Source organism: Odontesthes bonariensis, chromosome 12 (assembly GCF_027942865.1).
Source record: "Odontesthes bonariensis isolate fOdoBon6 chromosome 12, fOdoBon6.hap1, whole genome shotgun sequence".
In the NCBI taxonomy this organism is placed as follows: domain Eukaryota; kingdom Metazoa; phylum Chordata; class Actinopteri; order Atheriniformes; family Atherinopsidae; genus Odontesthes; species Odontesthes bonariensis.
Window position 1 is genome coordinate 7,885,832 of NC_134517.1, and position 18,532 is coordinate 7,904,363.

The 18,532-nt window shown below is 39.3% G+C and overlaps 1 protein-coding gene across 1 annotated transcript in view; it reads left to right on the forward strand.

The window, feature by feature from the left end:
• The first annotated feature begins 1,078 nt into the window (after positions 1–1,078).
• col5a2a (collagen, type V, alpha 2a) overlaps positions 1,079–18,532 on the forward strand; it is a 41,942-nt gene continuing 24,488 nt past the window's right edge. The window contains exon 1 of the mRNA XM_075479019.1: positions 1,079–1,364. Within this exon, the coding sequence (XP_075335134.1) occupies positions 1,274–1,364 (91 nt within the window). The 5' untranslated portion in view covers positions 1,079–1,273. The remainder of the gene's footprint in view (positions 1,365–18,532) is intronic.

The following is an 18,532-nucleotide window of genomic DNA, read 5'->3' on the forward strand; positions in this document are numbered from 1 at the left end:
CAGATGAGACCTTGAACACTTGGTATCCGCAATGCCAGAACATCTTTTCAGTGCTGTGAGAAGAAGAAAGCATGGCAACGTTACGAAGTGGTAAAAGCTTTACCGTTTCAAGCTTTTATGGAATGCATCAGACCTGAAAAGCACGATTTGATGGATATTAAAAAATTTAACAAAAATGAACTAAATTAAGCTGAGATACTTTGAAACATGAAATTCCTGGGGTCCATCGTGTCTGTAAAGAAAGAAAAGTCAAAGTAAATATAGGAATAACTGCATTTTCCATACTGCCCCAGCTTTTTCTGAATCGGGTGGTTCGTTAAAGTAAAGATATGGAACTTTAATAACTTCAGTTTAGCTACAACATTCGATTGCATGTATAAAAATTCTTCAAACTTACTATAATTTTTTATCACAGAACAGCGCAGTCTCATAAGATGTGAAACAGATTTTGGCATTGTATGAATGTTTCCATCATATGTCAATAAGTATTGACCTGAGATTTCTCTCTAAATATACACTCATTGTTGACCACCTACAAACATGACCATCCACAGTGTCATTCATAGTTTACTTTTTGCTTTTAATTCTTTATTTGTACATTCTGCTCAAGCTAGTCTGACTAAAGATACCACTGATTACACAAGTTGACAAATCAAGTGTATCTTTATAAACTATTTCTCAGCTCCAGTTTCTCTTTGGAAAACAATAGCTCTAAACTGTTTTTGCTTTAATGGCCCAGTAAAAAGGAATGGGAGTCTCAGCTGACTGTGAGTCTTGTTTGTCCCAGAAACAGCAGAAAAACTACACTTTTATGATCTTGCTTAGCAACCATCAATCTACAGAGATTAGAAAAAGAAAAAGAAAGCCTTCAAACGAGTCATTTTTCTTTATCTCAGCCTGGCATCTTTTACTGTGAGTCAGTAAAATTTTGAGATAGACAGACAGACAGAGAGAGTCGCTGGAAAGTCTGAGATCTTGTGAACATGGGTGTAGTTCTCTTCCAGCCCCTAAAAGCCTGTGAGGGGATGGTTATGGGAGAGGGCTGACAAAAGGGGGAGGAAAATTAGGCTCGCCAGCATTCTTCTCATTTAAAGCTGTAACTACACAAAAAAGCACTCACGCAGTCTGGGCTGGGTCTGCTTGTTGCTTACAAGGAGAGTCTCTCTTGTGTTCATGGTGGTGCAGTGATAACCTGAGCACTTCTTTTTTTTCCTTTTCATCCTTTTTCCACTTTTCTTTGCACACAGGGAAGGCTCATGTCTTTCTTCTAGACATGATGACCTCTGTGCATTTAAGGATTTTCTTTTTTCTGGTGGTCTCGGTTGCTCAGGTTTTAATTGTTACTTGTCAAGACGAGAACAGCGGTAAGTGAAGCACTCAGCTGTTTATTTGACATCTAATTGCTGTTGGTTACATAGTGCGAAGGTGGCTGACCTTCAAACATTCGCTTGTACTTTTTGTTTGTTTGTTTGTTGGGTTCAGTTTGCTTGTGTCGTTACAATAATTTTAACTGTGTGCAGGGGAAAGCTACTCAGATGCCAGATAATGTTTATTTCATGCATCATGTGCTTTTTGTCCTCTAAGTGAATTCCCCTTGTGCATGACAACTTTATTTGGGCTATTGACTTGTTCAAACACAACGTGTCTGTTGTGGATGATTAAGACAGACCTTACATGTTCATGGAAGAGTCTATTCAGCTTAGAGATGGTTTAGAAAAGATGATGATAGCTCTAGTGTGGATTATTTGTAATTGTCGAACAAGCCCTGCATGTCAGGGAAAAGTATTGTGGACATCTGTCAGTGATTGCAATTGATGTCACCCCGAGGTTCCCGAAAAGTAGGAGGAAAATGAGTACCTTTGCGGTTTTGAATATCTCCTGCGCCCCTCCACCACTTTGGAACATTCATTAACAATCGCCACAACCATTTATTTCCCCCTTGGAATACATTCTACATCTGCAAAAAGAATTTCAGCAGCATGGCTCACGCGCCTCTGAGGGAACACAGGCTGCTTGTTAATTCAGGGCAGATGTGAGGAGACATGAGAAGCAGAGATGCTGTTGGATTCTCTGAGTCACTGAGAATGTGGGCCTGCGGATGTCTTCAACTGGAAACACAGAGAGCTGGAACACCTGAGTGCTCTTGTTTTACTTGAACTGTGTTTCCACCCCTTTTTTTCTTTTTTTTCCCCAGCAGGAATATGTTTGATCGCTGGTGTCGTCACAGGGACTGTGTTTATTCAGCGGATGATGTCATTGGCCTCACTGAGCACCAGTTAATATGACGGACGCCTAGTGGAGTGCTGAGTTAAGAACTGCAGACAGCTCTGTTTATATTTTAAAAAAGCTGTCTCTCCCTGTGGATAATTGGTGTTTTTCTATCATTATATCATTAACTTAAAAAGACTGGGTTTTCTCTTTAGATTCAGTTTCCCATGAGGATGTCACACTGTCATGGTGCAGGGTGGGATAGAGCGCCACCTTGTGGTGTACGAAACTTGTCTCGTTCAAATGGTGCTTACTTCATATGCTGTATTGTGCAAAAGTAATTCTTTTTTTTTTTTCATTTTTGATAGTGAGGTATTGAAAAGTGAATACATAAGAGGAAATAAAGGTCATAAAGCAAAATCAGAGTTTGTACAAATCTAAGAAACTTTAAAGTCCATATTTTGTCATTTAATATATGAGCACCTTTATTCTACAACACAGACGGAACGCTCTTAGATAAGCTGCCTTCTCATTTCTTAAAGGAGTCTTCAGGAATAGTTCTCCAGGCTTCTTGAAGGACATCCCAAAGCTCTTCTTTTGATGTCGTCTGCCTTTTGTTCTGTTCTCAGTCAAGATGATCCCACACTGCTTCAATAATGTTGAGGTTCGGGCTCTGGAGAGGATTCATCCCTCCATCAGACCTGTTGCCACTGATTTTCAGTCCACTTCTTGTGTCATATGGCACAGCTCAGCCTTTTTGCTCTGTTTCCCTTCCTTAAAAATGGCTTCTTGACAGCCACCCTTCGACGGAGACCATTTCTGATGAGCCTTCAATGGCCACTAGATGGATCAACTGAAGGTCCAGATGCATCTTTCATGTCCTGTGTCAGGTCTTTGCTGAAATGTTTTGTCCTTTTTCACTTTCATCTGCTGTAGACAGTTTTTTTTAGGCCTACCACTTCTTCTTTTGTCTTCCACTGGTCTAGTTACCTCATATTTCATAAGTACACACTGCACACCATGCTGAGATATGCCAAGTTTTCAGCTAATATATTATATATTTGGAAATCTCCTTGTTATCACATCACTGGTTCACCCTTTAAGTTAGGTATCTTTCTTATTGAATTCAATGAGTTATAGGTCAGTTTCAAGTTGGTTAACAAACAAAAAACATTCCTCTGAAAATGGTCAGATAAAAAGGACTGAAGATGAATGAAAAAGCAATCAAAGAAAAACTTTGACAGACCCTCAGAAAGCCTGGAGAACTATTGCTAACTATAAAGAAAGAAAGGATGACTCAGCACTTTTACATAGAACTGTTCAGTAAGGAAATAATATAACAACAATGCTGATGCTGCATTTAATTGTCCGGGGCAACCCTTAGTTTAACTGTTATATAAACACAAGTTAAATTCTAAAACCAAAAACGAAAGAAGAAACCATACAAATCTCCCTAAGTTGTGCTGGAGAGAGATGCCTCACAGTAATGTATTTTTTCTTTGTATCTAACTCCTAAAAGCTCTGTTCTATGAGCTCTCTGTTCGTATTTATTCATGTGAAGCAGCACAGCGATCTCACAGGCTTCTTTCCATGGAATAGTGGTGGATGAGGTGATTGCATATTGACCAAATAAAAGCAGCGGAAAGTTCGGGGGTTTTGTAGGCTAAGGGAAAATGTGGTTCACCAGCACTTTGGGACATTGTGAGTCTGTGAGGGAGATATTACAACCCAATGACCACTTACTTTTGTATGGAATATTCTTTGTGCATTTTTAACCATTTGTGTGGGAGCAAAGAACACATGAGGCTGATTTGGAAGCTCAGTTTATCCAACTCCATCCTCAACAACATCCAGATGCTTTATTTGCTGTTTGATAATATCAAGTTTCTCCAACGAATTGGACATTTTAGAGAGAAACTATCACTTTAAACTGTGTGTGACCGCCTGTTGATGAAACAACATAGTTGTGAGTGCAAACATATGCACCAGGACCAAGATTTTTCAGATCAAAAAATTTCATGTTGGGGGTGATGACGTTGGGAAAATTAATTCCAGGGAACAAGATTTGCTCAAACTGGGAAAAAAAAGTCTTTTTTTTTGCTTTCAAGACTGAGAACATCTTCAAAGCAAATGTTGAATATTTAATTCGGTACAGTTGTAAAGCAGATAAGAGTCATATGCCTGCACATGTGTGGAAAATTTGCTCGCAGAACAACACAAACTGCTAAATAAGATCAAGGAGCAGACTTTAAGCTCACAATTGGAAGTGGTGACGCCAGCGTAGATTATCAGGAGAAAAATGGAGTAAATCCCGCAACCTTCAGTGGACTGTGTTTGTTCAAATAATACTTGGAGTAAGAGTTAAAAGACAGTGCAGCACAGAAAGAGAAGAAAAGAGCAATAAAGTTTTTTTTTTCTCACTCCAATAACAAAAAACAGCCCTCTGAGACCACAGAGACAGAAATCATGCCTATGCAGCTGTGTTTCTGTGTGTGTGTGTGTGTGTGTGTGTGCCTCCCAGACACTGACATAGCTGTAAAACTTCTTCAAAGATGCCACTTTGTGCATAACATCAAAGAGACTCAGCACCGTGTCTTGGTGAAAGCGGTGGCTTGGCAGAGTTACATTTGTGGCATCACCAGGTTTCTAATATTTATCGCTGCCGAAATGCAATTTGGCTCGAAATGTTTGAACCTCCTAAAAAGAAAACACATGAGCAGAAAGAATAAAAAAACTTGGTATTCAAAATCAACAAACATGAGGTCACACTTTCTCCCAAATTGCTTCCAGTTGCTGTTGCCACATCACTGACATCGCAACAAATGGGCTGTTTTCTACCAATGCTGAAACGTCCAAACATGTGAATTCAACCAGGTCCACAGACGGCTCTGATTAGAAACACATGCTGCATTTCTGAGCTATGACTTGATTACATGCCTCTTTTCTCCCAGAGCTAAGGGGGTCAGGCTCGCCAGACTGCATTATCTCAAGTGATACGTTCAAGAAGGTATTATCTGTGATCAGATGGGAAGTATCTGGTTGTGAACCTGGGATGGTGTAGTGGCACAAACAGTCGGGCTGATAGAGTTTTAATGCATCACGTGCCTGTGAGGACTGCTCCATGGGAATGACTTATAAACCAAACTGTTGCTGTCAGCAAATGGAGGACTGGGGTGGAGGGATGACTTCCAGATGTTAAAAAAAAGTCTCTTTGGCAGTTTTTGGAAAATATATTTGAAAAGAAAAAAGTCGTGGTCAAGACTGTTGGAAGCAGAGGAAGTTAAACTGCAGATGTAAAACACAGTATGTCACTGCTATAGAATTGAGCACGGAGAGATGTGAAACTCACCGGCTGGTTTACCTAAACAGTTTCAGGTTTGCCTCGTTTACAGGTTCAAGTTAAAGTAACTGTTTGTTCAAAGGCTATGCAATTATGTCTCCCCCTGACATGTTTCCTGGTGCTTGATTGGCACTTAGTCACCCATCTGTCCTGTGATCCTCTCCATCTGTACATGTGGGAGGATGACAGGACAGAACTTAAACACAGAACAGGCAGTGTTTCCAAAGTGTAGTTATTGTCTTAATTTCATTCCAATTAACAATGTGCCAGCACTGCTCCTTGAGCTCGTCTTAGAGGACGAGCTTGGCAACTAAATCCACATGATATGCCAGTACTAAAAAAGTAAAAGAGAAAAAAAATTAGGCTTGTGCAAGAATTGATACTCCTTCTAGATCCAACACATTTTCATTCCCAACTTATCACATACTTGATCAAGAGCCCTTAGTGTCAGGCTTTAATGCATGGTACCATTTTACTGATGGACAGGGAAATACTACATATTACCGGTTATCCTTCTGCAATGGTAAGTGATGCACTGGCTGCACCAACAGTAAACATTGACGAGGTATCAACAAGTAACTTGGACTGTGTACAGTGATCAGAGGATCAAAGATCTAGCTTCCAAGCATGGAACTCGCTTGGAACAACTTTTTTGCTTTTTGTGGACTTCCTTAAAAAGGAGAAAGAAAAAGGCTCAGTCGCTCTCTTGTCCTCATGTTTATCTACATTAATCCAAATTAGTGGGACTGTAAGAGATAACTAAGCGATTCTTTGAATGTAAGTGCTAAAAGAGATCAGAGATCACCGAGGCTCCTTTCCTTTGTGTTCAGAGAACCCAGCCATCTCTAATCATGGCTCCCACTTATATTCTTTGGGACCGTACTACCCCACTAAGAACCTTCTTAAGCAGCCCTGGTTCCAGCTTGACCCAAGTCAAATAAAAAAATAAAAAAAGATTTCTCAGCCCCACCTTCTTTAGCTTCGTCTGTTCTTTTTCATCTTTAGCTCGTAGCTTCCAGAGCTTTGTGGACATGCACCGAACTGCAGTAATCCCCTCGTAAAGTAAAGTAAAGTTTGTTAACTCTGGGCAAACATCATCTTTCTCAACAATTAAAAAGCAACACTGCCCATCCTGAAATTCAAGAAAAACACAGTAGACCACGATAAGGCTTATGAGCTGTCAGCTGGTGCGTGGTGCAGTTTACCTGCTCAGTGAATGTTGACACAGCTGCTTGTGGTTTTTCCACCAGATCGGGAGGGCTTTTACCCTTTGGAGTTTATCCTCGGTACGTTGGCGGGTCTTACTGTAATATAGCACTCCCTGTGAACATGTACTCCGTCTCTCCCCTAGTGACCGTTTCAAAGGCTGCTGTAATTACTTTCAATAATCCAAATCCAAGAGATGTTATATCAATCCTGAGAACTTTTCTCTTCCTGCTGGAAACTGTTCAGGATCAGGAAGTGATAGCAAAATCCCATTACATTTGCTGTCAACCGAATTGCCATTATCATGGAACAACAAGTCCAGGAAGAACATAAACTGTGAGGATATTGCTTTGAATTGAATTATATTTCAATTTCTGCTGCACTTTCAAAGCTGGCATTTCGAAGGTAGCATTAGCTCACTAATTCTTCAGAGTCTGAAGATACTGCCTGTCACATTTTCTTAAGCACTTCCCTTACTTGTACTTTAAATGCCACAGAATAGTGACAGCCAGCCGTAATTGCACGTTGTGGCATGACCTAAATTCTAAGTTGTAGCTGGTTTGTGTATGTTACGACTGCAGAGGATGAACAAGTGGAGCCACATGGGTGCTGGTGGTTGACAGGGGTCAGCCTTGTGGCCTGAGATATGTTTAGGCACTTCACAACTTGTTGGACAGCTGATTGAATTAACAATGACATGCTTTGTACATGCCTTGAGGTACTTTGCAATGCAGGTGGTCCCACAGGAGCTGAAGCAGGGGGAATTATGTTGCTGTCTGTGGAAGGTTATCATGTCAAATTCAGTCTTGGGTTGAAAATGAGTTATGTATCATTCATTGTCTTAAGAAATAATAACAAAAGGTCATTATACACCGTTGTCTTTTTTAAATTTTTTATTCAGACATGGGTTTTTCCAAAAAAAGAAAGCTTTCAACTCATACAGTCTTTACTATCAATCACCAGATCCCAGTACAGGGTCAAATGTTTCTTGAAATTTCATCTATGATAGAACTAATAGTTTGTAAAACAGAAGCATGATTTAACTTGGCAAAATATTACAAAAGATGAGGTCTAAGTAGAATTTTGCCAGGAGAAAAAGTACAACAAAATGGACTAATAGAACCCCCCCCCCTTTCTTTTTTTTTTATATCGGATCATGGCCTGCCGCGTCAAAAAAAGTATTTTCTTCTTAAAATTTCTAAGTGACGTATTCAGAACATGTCCACTGAGTTATTCGGCAGAAAGGGAGTCATTATTCAAGCACAATGTTGAGTCTGTGCTGCCTGTTACCCACTGCATGCAATGACGAGTCAAACTTCCCGAACAGGCTCGTCTCACACTGAGCCAGACAGATGAGTTGTAGAAATGTCTGCGGCCACCATTTAACCCAGATGGTTTCAGCAAACGGGTGAAATTCCACTGCAGAGAAGTGGCCCTAACGGAATAAGCTCATCTATCGAAGCTAACAGTAATAATCAGTTGCTTTTGGTTGTTTCATTCTAGCATCTTTCACAAGTGTCTTTACCACTCAGTTTTTCAGTTGTTTATAGCCTATTGAGAAAATCAAGTGGAACTCAATCAGAGGAACAACAAATCCAGCAAATGCCAGCATTGTAATTTATAGTCTGCTCGCCTTTAAATTATATCCAGAAGAATGATACCATTTACTTTAATTTTTGTAAACTTAAATTTAAGCCATGTGGGTTTGCCTACAGAAACAGGAGGCTCTTAAATTACCTTGTAATTACTGTACTGTATAGACATTTTTCAGACATACTGTATCAGTTTCACACAAACAAAAACAACTCAGGTACACACAGCTTGAACTGTGTTTTGGATCAAACCAGCCTTTATTTATTTGGGCTAACTGAGAGAACAGCTCTTTTAATCTTATCCCTCTTGTTGTTTGTAAGCCTTTCACTGATGAGGCCTGGTACCTCGGGGGAGGGAGGGCTACGCTTTAAACATGGGATCTTTTCATTCTGATTCTATATCTACAGCATTAGAAGAAGCTGCAGTGGTATAGTTTACTAAAAAAAAACACAAGATCGGAGTAGACGGGACAGAGGAAAAGAGATGGATTCTGTAAAAGGAGAATGTGAGAGGATGTAGAAGAAATGACAGTGAGGGAAACCCAGCAGATTGTTTGGGATATGATATTAAGGACAAATTGATCTCTTCAAGTGCATCGCTGTGAACTTGGTCAAACTCCAGCACAGGAAGTTATGTTGAAATGGAATTTCCTCTGGAGCAGCACATGTTTTAGGTCCGTTTTTTTCGTTACCTCGTAACCAAAACAATGTTTCTGATCAGACATTAAAAGCCAAATTCCATAGATTGTTACAAATGTTATTCTCCTCTTAAAATATAGCAACATGTTGACAATGTAACTATCAAAATTAGGTAAACTGTTTGGTCTTTAAATCTCAAGACTCCAGATTTTTTTTCTTTTTTTTTTTTTAGTCCCACACAGCTGTTGATGACATGTTAAATAAAGTATGCAGCTGTTGCTGATAGAAAGGAGGAGTCTCGGTAAACGAACCGCCTCAGATCTGCCAAGCAATATTCACTGCGTGGCACTAATGGCGTCACAGGAACCCAAGTAAAAAAGTTTATCAATGGCTTATACTATTTCTTCTGTTCTGCTATCACAAGTACGTGCGAGTGAAATAGTCCCCTAAACAGGAGTCTGTAGATGTAAAGCTAATTGGTGGTCCTCACTTTTAGATTCAATTGAAGGATATTTTGGAAAGATTTAGAATAACTTAATCATTTCTTATCTTATTTCAAGTTTGGATGTTCAGCTGTTCACTTTTTGAGTTCATTAGTTCAATTTATTGAACACATAGCTACATTATGCTGTAGAGTTTGTACGGCACAGATCAGTTGCTTAGTGCTGGACTCACTTTGATTAGTTTAACCAGGGCAGACACCGATGGTGTTTACTGGTTAACTGGATGTAAAGACAGCAGAGTTGGAGTGTCTTCATCTGTGTAAGCATCAACATCAGCAAATGAAATATTCGACTTCTCGGTGAGAACCACACAGAAGACATGTTTCGTGTAAAATATCTGAATCTATTGCATCACAATCACCCTGTTCCTCTCTTTTAAATACAGAGCATAAGGATTGTGTTGATACTGCTTGTTAATTTCAACCAATGATTTTTAACGAAAGTTTGAAAGAAATCCTACATTACTCCATGTCTCACCAACAAAACCTCCATTGCTGGCGATCGACCTAAACCGCATCAGGACTCTGCCCTGACCTTTTCCCATCTCTTTGTCTCCATATGACTCCAGAATTGAAATAAAAGCAGGCTGCTGTTAACTTTAAGGGCTTTATTTGACAATACAAAGAAAGTGATAAATTCAGGGTGTCCCCCTGGGCTTCAGTCGCCGTGATGTCACCACAGGCTGTCAGACTGTTCTTTCTGCTTCCTTATCCTCTCAGTGTTAATCACAGCAGAGCCACTGCACTATTTGTCTCTAAATAAGAAAAAATCCTCTGACTGAGAAGCCTGCAGAGGTGAAACCACCTAAGCTGATACGTCTGTATTTTATTAAGTGTCCAAAAATAGATTTATGTGTAAACTACGAGGAGAACACTTGATAGTTCACCTGGTTGTAAGACATGGTTTCCATTTCAGAGATGAAGCTGGAATGATGGTAAAACAAGCAAATCTTGTGGATTTTTTCTTTTCTTTTTGGCAAGCATGTCTCAAACTCTGTTTTCTTCATTAATGCAGCATCTGCCTCCACACTCCCTTGCTATTGGCTTTAAGTTTGAATTCCAGGGCCGTGACCCAATTGCAAAACAGCATTTCTGTCGATGTATTCATGTTGCATAACTTTCCAAAACTGGTTTGGATAGATCATGATGCAATTTTCTGCAATGAAAAACTTTATCAACTTTAACATTCACTCCACTAACTTTGTTTAAAAGCTCTTTAACTTTCATGTAGAGATATTTGAGCTCTGATGTGTTTAATGTTCACTCAAACATCCTTTGCCTGTTAGGCCTTATGGGCCACTGCCGCAGCCTACAGCAGCTGCCATATTTCTTGAAACAACAAAATGGAGACAGAGAAACGGAACAAGGGGGGTTGTGAGAAAAAAAAGAAAAAGAAGATGTAGAAATACAACGGGAGTTTGGAGGGGAAATCCTTAAAGAAACACTGTGTTTAGATAAGGATGAAAATAAATAAAGGGAGATATGAGAAAACGAAGGCTAATGCGAATAAAACTGTGGGATTTAAAAAGCAGCCTCTGGCAGCCATTTGAGTTTGAAGAGAAGGATGCAGCGAGTTTTCAAACTGCTGACGTCAGACAATATGTGGCGGTAATAAATCTCTTATGCCTCCGAGCTTGCTTCTTTAACACAAATACAGGATGTCTCATAAAACAACTCAAAGTTCTTTTCCCACCTGAAGAATGAAAATGTTGAGCACGTGAATCCCATCACGTTGCTTTCACAGCTCCACATCTGCATTGTTTCAAAGTGAGGAGCACTTGTTACCAGCTGTTTACCAGTTCTGGTTTATTGTAAGCAGTAGATCTGTTGAACAACATTAATGTCCACCACAACAACTTCTTTCAATGCAACCACCTGAATTATCGATTACCCAGATTTTTTTCCCTGTACCTATACATTTAGTGGAAGGCTTTATTGCTAATTTTCACTCATGATCCATAAAAATGCCGGTGTCTTATTAAGAGGAGCAAAGCTATCTTAAGTGTGCACTGTGAGGTTGAAGTGAGGCTGGCCTGTGGTACTGACTGTGTATAGACTCCTTTCTTGTGCAAACAAATTAACTTAAACATGCAAACAAAGTAACTTGCAAATGAACTGTGTAATGTGTGCTAAATGTAGTAAAACGTGGCCTCCCCCCTTTTTTTTGGTCCATATATGTGTGTGGAGCAACTACTATTCTGCACAAGATAAATATTGGTACATAGAAGTAACACTGTAGATGCCTGGCTCACTATGATGGATAATGGCAGAAACAGAAAAGAATACCAGGACACGACGTTTTAGCTTGTTATGCCACTGTCCATTCCTCTGATTTTTTTTGCCAAAATGACACCTGGGAGAACATTGAAATAAAAATGTGTTTGACAAGTGAACACAATCTATTTACCCCTTTTTCATTCGTTTTACATTGACTGTGCTGTGAGCAAGACTCATTAGAGAATGTGCTGCCTAACGACTGCGCAAAACCAATTATCTGAATTATTTCCAGATTTTTCCTGACCAATTTAAAGAATCCAACGTGCGCATGGGCTGTATCTGGAAAGTGAGGTGAGGGAAGGCAGAGTTCATGCAGCCAGCAGCCGCCACAGATTCTCTGATATGCTCTAGGGTGTCTTGATACACAGACTTTGCGTTTGTTTAATTCAATTAAATTCAATTCATCTTTATTTATAAGGCGCCAAATACAACAAATGTCATCTTAAGGCACTTAAATGATAAAGTCCAATTCAAGCCAATTGGAATTCAACTTATTGTAATCATAATAATCCAATTCATTCATATAGAGCCAATTCAAAAACAATTTCCTAGCTAAGGAAACCAACAGATTGCACCGAAACTTATCTCTCGTCCTGAGCGTGCCTGAGGCGACTGTGGAAAGAAATGACTCCCTTTTAACAGGAAGAAACCTCTGGCAGAACTCTTTTTTTTACAATAACCATTATTACTTTTTTATTATTACATTTGGTGATGCTGTGGAAGAGGGCACAACAAGACGTATATCAAATAAATATATAAATAGCCCTGTGAAATGTCAAACCCCCAAAAATGATGCATGGAAAAAAGTTTCACGTGTGAAAGTTCTCCCACACAGATGAGTGTGACCAGATGACCTCTCCCGTGCCGTGAGGGTTTGAATAATTCTGCTGGTGACTGTAGTTTGCTACATTCAAACATATGCAAAAACATTTTAGTCTAAAAAATCTGCATAAACGTGGAAGGAAACTTACCTACACCATTGTGTGATTTGGTGGCAGAAGAAAAAGACAAGGGTATAACTCCTCATTGATGTAAAAAATGTCTCCATATAATAAGAGCTACGATAGCAATTATTGATTTAGTGATCTTCTAAAGCCCCTAAATCCTGCATCTCCATATTCTTGTGCCTGAGTACCATTTTAGTTAAAAAGTAGTCATGTTACTATGCATTGTGTAATTTAATTTGACACAGAGCTGAGATACTTTGCCAATTTATTAGTTTTGGCCAGGAGAGCTTTCATCCTTTAACGCGGTTGGAAAAAAAGGCTAAATCCAGGAACTATCCAAAGACTTGGCTGGAATTCTCTGCCTCTTCTTCAGAGGTTTATTGTATAATAATATCATTGTTTAGCAGTTTTCCCTAAAGTTAACTGTAAATCAATTGTTTTCCGATAGCTGTTCCAAACACTGTAAGAAAACTCTGTGGTTATTGCGTAACAGAAAAGCAAGCTAAATAATGCTTGTATCAATGTCTCCCTGGTTACATTATCATGCCATGAACTATTTTCTAATTTCCAGATGTTACATTTAACTCACCTAGAAGGCCTGAAACATTAGTCTTCATTGTATTTTGGTGTTTTATCATGCAGCATAGTCTATAGCGATCTCTGTGTACACAGGATCCACAGTTTATTCTTTCACATCTGGTTGTGTGTTCTGTTGATGTGGAACACCAGGGCGCTCTGACCTCTTGTAAAAGTTACCCTCCTGCTCGGGTAAACTGGAATGTTTGACGTCACCAGTTTCCTTTGCAGCATTCCTGCTTTAACCAGTAAAACGTAATGCTGTTTATTCATTTATAATCACATTTTAAAGCCGATTGTTTGACCCTTAATATAAATGCTGCTCTGATTATTTACATGTAAAATAAGAATGTAGAGGCACATATAGAATTTTCTGCTTTTGCACTTTGTGAAGTTGCTCCAATAGGATATGTGTGTTTTGTGTTGTTTTCCATTAAAATACATGATAGTAAAGCCAGCTTTAGTGACTGATTCCTTAAGTTTAAAGTACATTATCGTGAGAGATTTTGTGAGGTATTTTCATACAGTAAATGTTTTTAAGGTAGTGCAGCACATTATTCACATTTGTTCTGAGTGTATCAGTGTTTTGTTTCGCTTGATCAATGAAAGCCACGTGTTTGACAGTTCACTATGACTTCATGTCTGAAAATGAACACTAATGTATAGGTTATCATGTTTACATGACTCGCGGAAACAGGCTATTGCAATCATATTCTTGGTGACATATTTCAGAGTATAAGATCAGGTAATTCAGCTGGATCTGAAAGCATTTCTCAAGAAAAGGAAGCTAAATTATACAAGGTCCCATGCAAGTATATGAGAGTGGGAATGTATTCACGTTATACTGACTTCAACTATTAGAGTTATAAAAGTAATATGTATATTTATATAGTATAATGTGAGCCTTTGGCTTGACAAAGTCATAAGCTGGTAAAATAATGCTAACGTTAGCTAAGCCTTGACTTAAAATAATTTCAAGTGTTGTACAATCTTATTAATAAAACTACATACAGGGGCGGTTGGTGGCGTAGTGGGTTAAGCAGCCACCCCATGTCCTCGCTGCAGCTGGCCCCGGTTCGAGTCCCGCACCGAGCGGCCCTTTGCTGCGTGTCTCTGCCCCCTGCTTCCTGTCTCTCTCCAACTGTCCTAACATTAAAGGCATACAAAAGCCCCCCCCCAAAAAATAAAACTACATACATATGGATGTTGAGTGTATGGCACTTGTTAAGTTTTTTTAATTGATTTTTTCTATCAATTTTCAGCAGTCAACTTTTATTCATTATACTTTAATATTTCTGAGGTAAACTCTTGCTGACATTGCCATCACATTACCCTCCATGTGTACTGAGAGACTCATACCTTGAGTACAGAAATTGTGGACAGACATGGAACTGAGATAAACAGTTGATAAACAACATCTGCGAAACGCGACTGTTTTTGGGTCCACTTTTTGAAACTGTCGTCAGAAAAATAAAGACCTCAGAAAATGTTCTCCCTGATATTTATGATGGGACAGTAGGAACTCTCTAAATATACTGAATACACTTTTCTCTTAGTTTAACATATTTGAGTAAGACGTGAAGGCTTGTAGAATATGACTTTGAGCTGTCTCAGTCATAAATAAACAGAACATGTTAGGTCTGCCATTTTTGCAACAGAAGAAAAACAAAACCCCCCATTCTCAATCTAGCTTGTGCTAACTTGTCCTCGATCTAGTGGGTTAGCCTACAAGCCGCCATTCCGACATCCCACTATTCCAACATGGGCCTCCATTGTATGAATGGCGACACTTAATTATTTATCAAACCTCCCACCATTCCGACACTTTTTTCCTCCCATTGTCGGAATGGTGGTATGTTTTAGTTTTTTATAAACATCCCGCCATTCCAAAAATTCCTTTAATAGCCCATTAAAGCCTGTTTCTTTTAGAGGAACTCCACAACCTCGCAAACCAACTAAAATGAATTATTATCAAAATCCCCTGAAATTTCAAATATACAAGTATTAATGTAAATCGGGCGAGTCTGAAACATGTTAGATTAAGCAGAAACACAGTGTCAGTGACCTGTCACAGCAGCCAGTTGGAGCAGAGCTCTCCACAGAGGCCATGCTTCTTTTGCACGCTGGCATCATGCAACATTAATAATTGCAATTACAGACATCAATGACAGCTCACCGGTGTCAGACGTCCAGGTGCCGCTAATAAAACCAATTTCATAGGCTACCCGAAATGTATTATTATTATTTTTATTAGTTTAAAATCAATAAGTGAACAGTGTTTGTCTATGTTTGTCGCTATTTGAACTATTTGAATAACATTAATTTGCTTTTGGAGTGCTTGAAAATTACCACGGACTCATGAAATTGTCAGGATCTGACAGTGTCCGACACACCTACATGACAGCTGTTGCACGCACACAACAGATTTATAGTGAAATAGTAACAACACAGCCCTTATGGATGGATCCTGAGTGCCATCATCTTTTATTTTTATTCTTAAAATCCGAAATAAGGCCACATCCACCTGATCCTCCCCTCTGACTGTAGATTTGACCCTTAAATCATCATTCAGTATCAATTTAATATCATTCAAACATCACAAGTATAACAGAGAGAGAGGGGGAGAGGCTTTAATTACGCTTTTAAAGACTGTATCACATCTGTACACAGGTCTTCAAACGTGTAAAATGTATGAACAGAAAGAAGGGACTCACCTGTTGAGTAACGCACATTTCCTTATATGGAAAGCCTTGTCAGAATGGCGGACGTTTGCATGTAGGAATGGCGGGATGTCGGAATGGGTGGTGCAACCCTAGCTAGTGTTAGCTTCTGATGTCATCGGTTCCTCAAACCACACAGAAATTAGCTGTAAATGCTTTAATGTTTTAGGTAGACACTGTTGCCAACTTAGCAGATTTGTTTAGCTACTTTTCAGACCCCCTCAAAGTCTGGTGTGTGAGGGATGTGCATTCAGGTGAAAGAGACGTAGCATGCTATCTTGCTATCTCACGCTAACCTAGCTGACAGACCTTTGTCAGCTGTTGTATGCTGGCTAGTGCTCTACTTCCTCTACTCTATCTCACACAAGAAATATACTATACTATATATATAAGTATATATATTCGTATGTATATGAATGTATATTATATACAATTTAAGACATTCTGCCATTTTCTTGCACTGAGTGATGATTGTACACATATAGCCAAAATCACTGCATGGTTCCTCTTAACTAGAATAGATGGTGATTTTTGTAAGTTGATGCTGCTTATGAAATCAGTATTTTATTAGACCATAGGAGCAATCTCACAATGCTTTGAAATGGATAGCAGCTGAACAAATACAATATGTAAATGCATGCAGCTTTTTTGGTAATTCAGCTTCATTGATAAACAATTTATTTGAGCACAAAGAGTAGGAGAGAAGCAAATACATGTAAAGGACTGGAACAAAGTAGAATGCATTCATGAGAAATTGATGTCATGACGTTGTGAATGGGCTAACTGCGAGTAACATCACTTTTTTTCAGATTTTAGCTTCATTACATTGTCAAAAGTTGGTAACTGTAGGCCTATGTAGAAAATATGGGCCACCGGAACTTACCTTACTGAGAATCCACAGCAATAATGTCAATGGCTGATTTTGCTCATGATATCTCATGAAACAAATAAAAACATGTTATGTAGGCTACATGTTAGCAACTTGACTGTCATCGAAGGAGGACTTTAAATGTAGTTTACTGTTTAAAACTGGAACATAACGACAGTTCACACTCTTTAACACACTAAATAATAAATGTTTTTTATTCTAAGTGTATCTAAATAAGTTGTGTTAAATTATGTACAAAGCTATTAGATGCAGAAAAGCAGCGAAAGCAGAATAAACATAAGTGGTCCAAAACTAACCCAAACATGATCAGATGTAAAGCTACAGTGTAGTAGAACCAGAGAAACTGTCCACATGAGAACTAAACATGTTCTGAGTGGAGTCAGTAGTGGACATTACCTTCTCTGTGTAGAATGTTTTTCACTTGCAGCTTCTGATGACCGAGGAAAAAAAGATTGCCCCTGCTTTAAACTTTGACCCTAACCTCTGGTGACTGCCTCAGGTCACAAAGACTGCAGCCTGTGGTGAACAACATTCCCTCTTTAGTGGCTCCTCAATTAAAGAGCATGTAGTTCTAAAAGCCTGACATCTGTCACACAGCATATTTGCATCATAATCAAAACAAGTAAATGCTGGAAATGACACTTTCCAATCACCTATGTGATTGGAACTATGGGGACTGGTGTTTTTTTTTTCTTTTTTCAGTACTGCTCTCATGGCATTTCTGACAAAGGCAATGAGTCATGCTTTCATCAGATGCATAATCCATCGAGATTTTTCCATGTGTTCCAATCGTAGTTCATTAAATTTAGCTCAGAGGTGGTCAATATGTTTTACTCAACTCTACAATGCAGATCTGGACGGCAATAACCGTTTCTCTCTGAAATGTATGATTTTAAATGGAGCTGAACTGAATCCAAGGCAGTAGAGTGCAGAGTTGGCCAGCACAAAACATTAAGAGGAGGAGGAGGATGGGGGGTGTATTTCAGAGGGACCGCAACCTTCCCAAAGCCAAGCATGGGAGGAGAATGGTTCATAACTGTGGCTGCCTCTTTAAAACTGAAGGCCCAGTGGAGATGGGGGCATGTTGATGGAGAAGCCTAGACATGTAATCAGCAAGCTACTTATTCATTTCAACTTTCCTGGCCTGGGCTTCCTCCCCCCCCACCTAACATTCACAGCTTTGTTTGTGGAAGCCAAGCTGAAGAGCGTGTTCAAACTGGAGAGCTCTCTCAGATTGCAAGCCCATCACACAACACCACATAGCAAACTCTCCACATAACTGAATATGAAACAAGCAGGGCGCGTTCTCTGAAATCTCAAGATCCTGTTGTCAAAGAAAGCAGAAAGGGTAACTGACGTTGAAGGAAACACTCTGTTGACATGTGAACTGAAAAAGACCTCTTACAACTCAAACCTTTTGTTTTTCCCAAGACCTCAACTGATGTTTGTGAAACAGCTGCTTTAACGTGCAGCTTCATTGGTGGACCAGGTATCAGAGTGAGCTGAAGGTCCTTTACAGAGGGAAGATTTATGTTCGGCCACAACACCAGGGGTTTTAAAGCAGGAAAGAGCAGCTGCTGCAGCCTCAACAGCTGTAACTCATCTGGACTGGAAATCAGCCTGGGCAACTCGCACA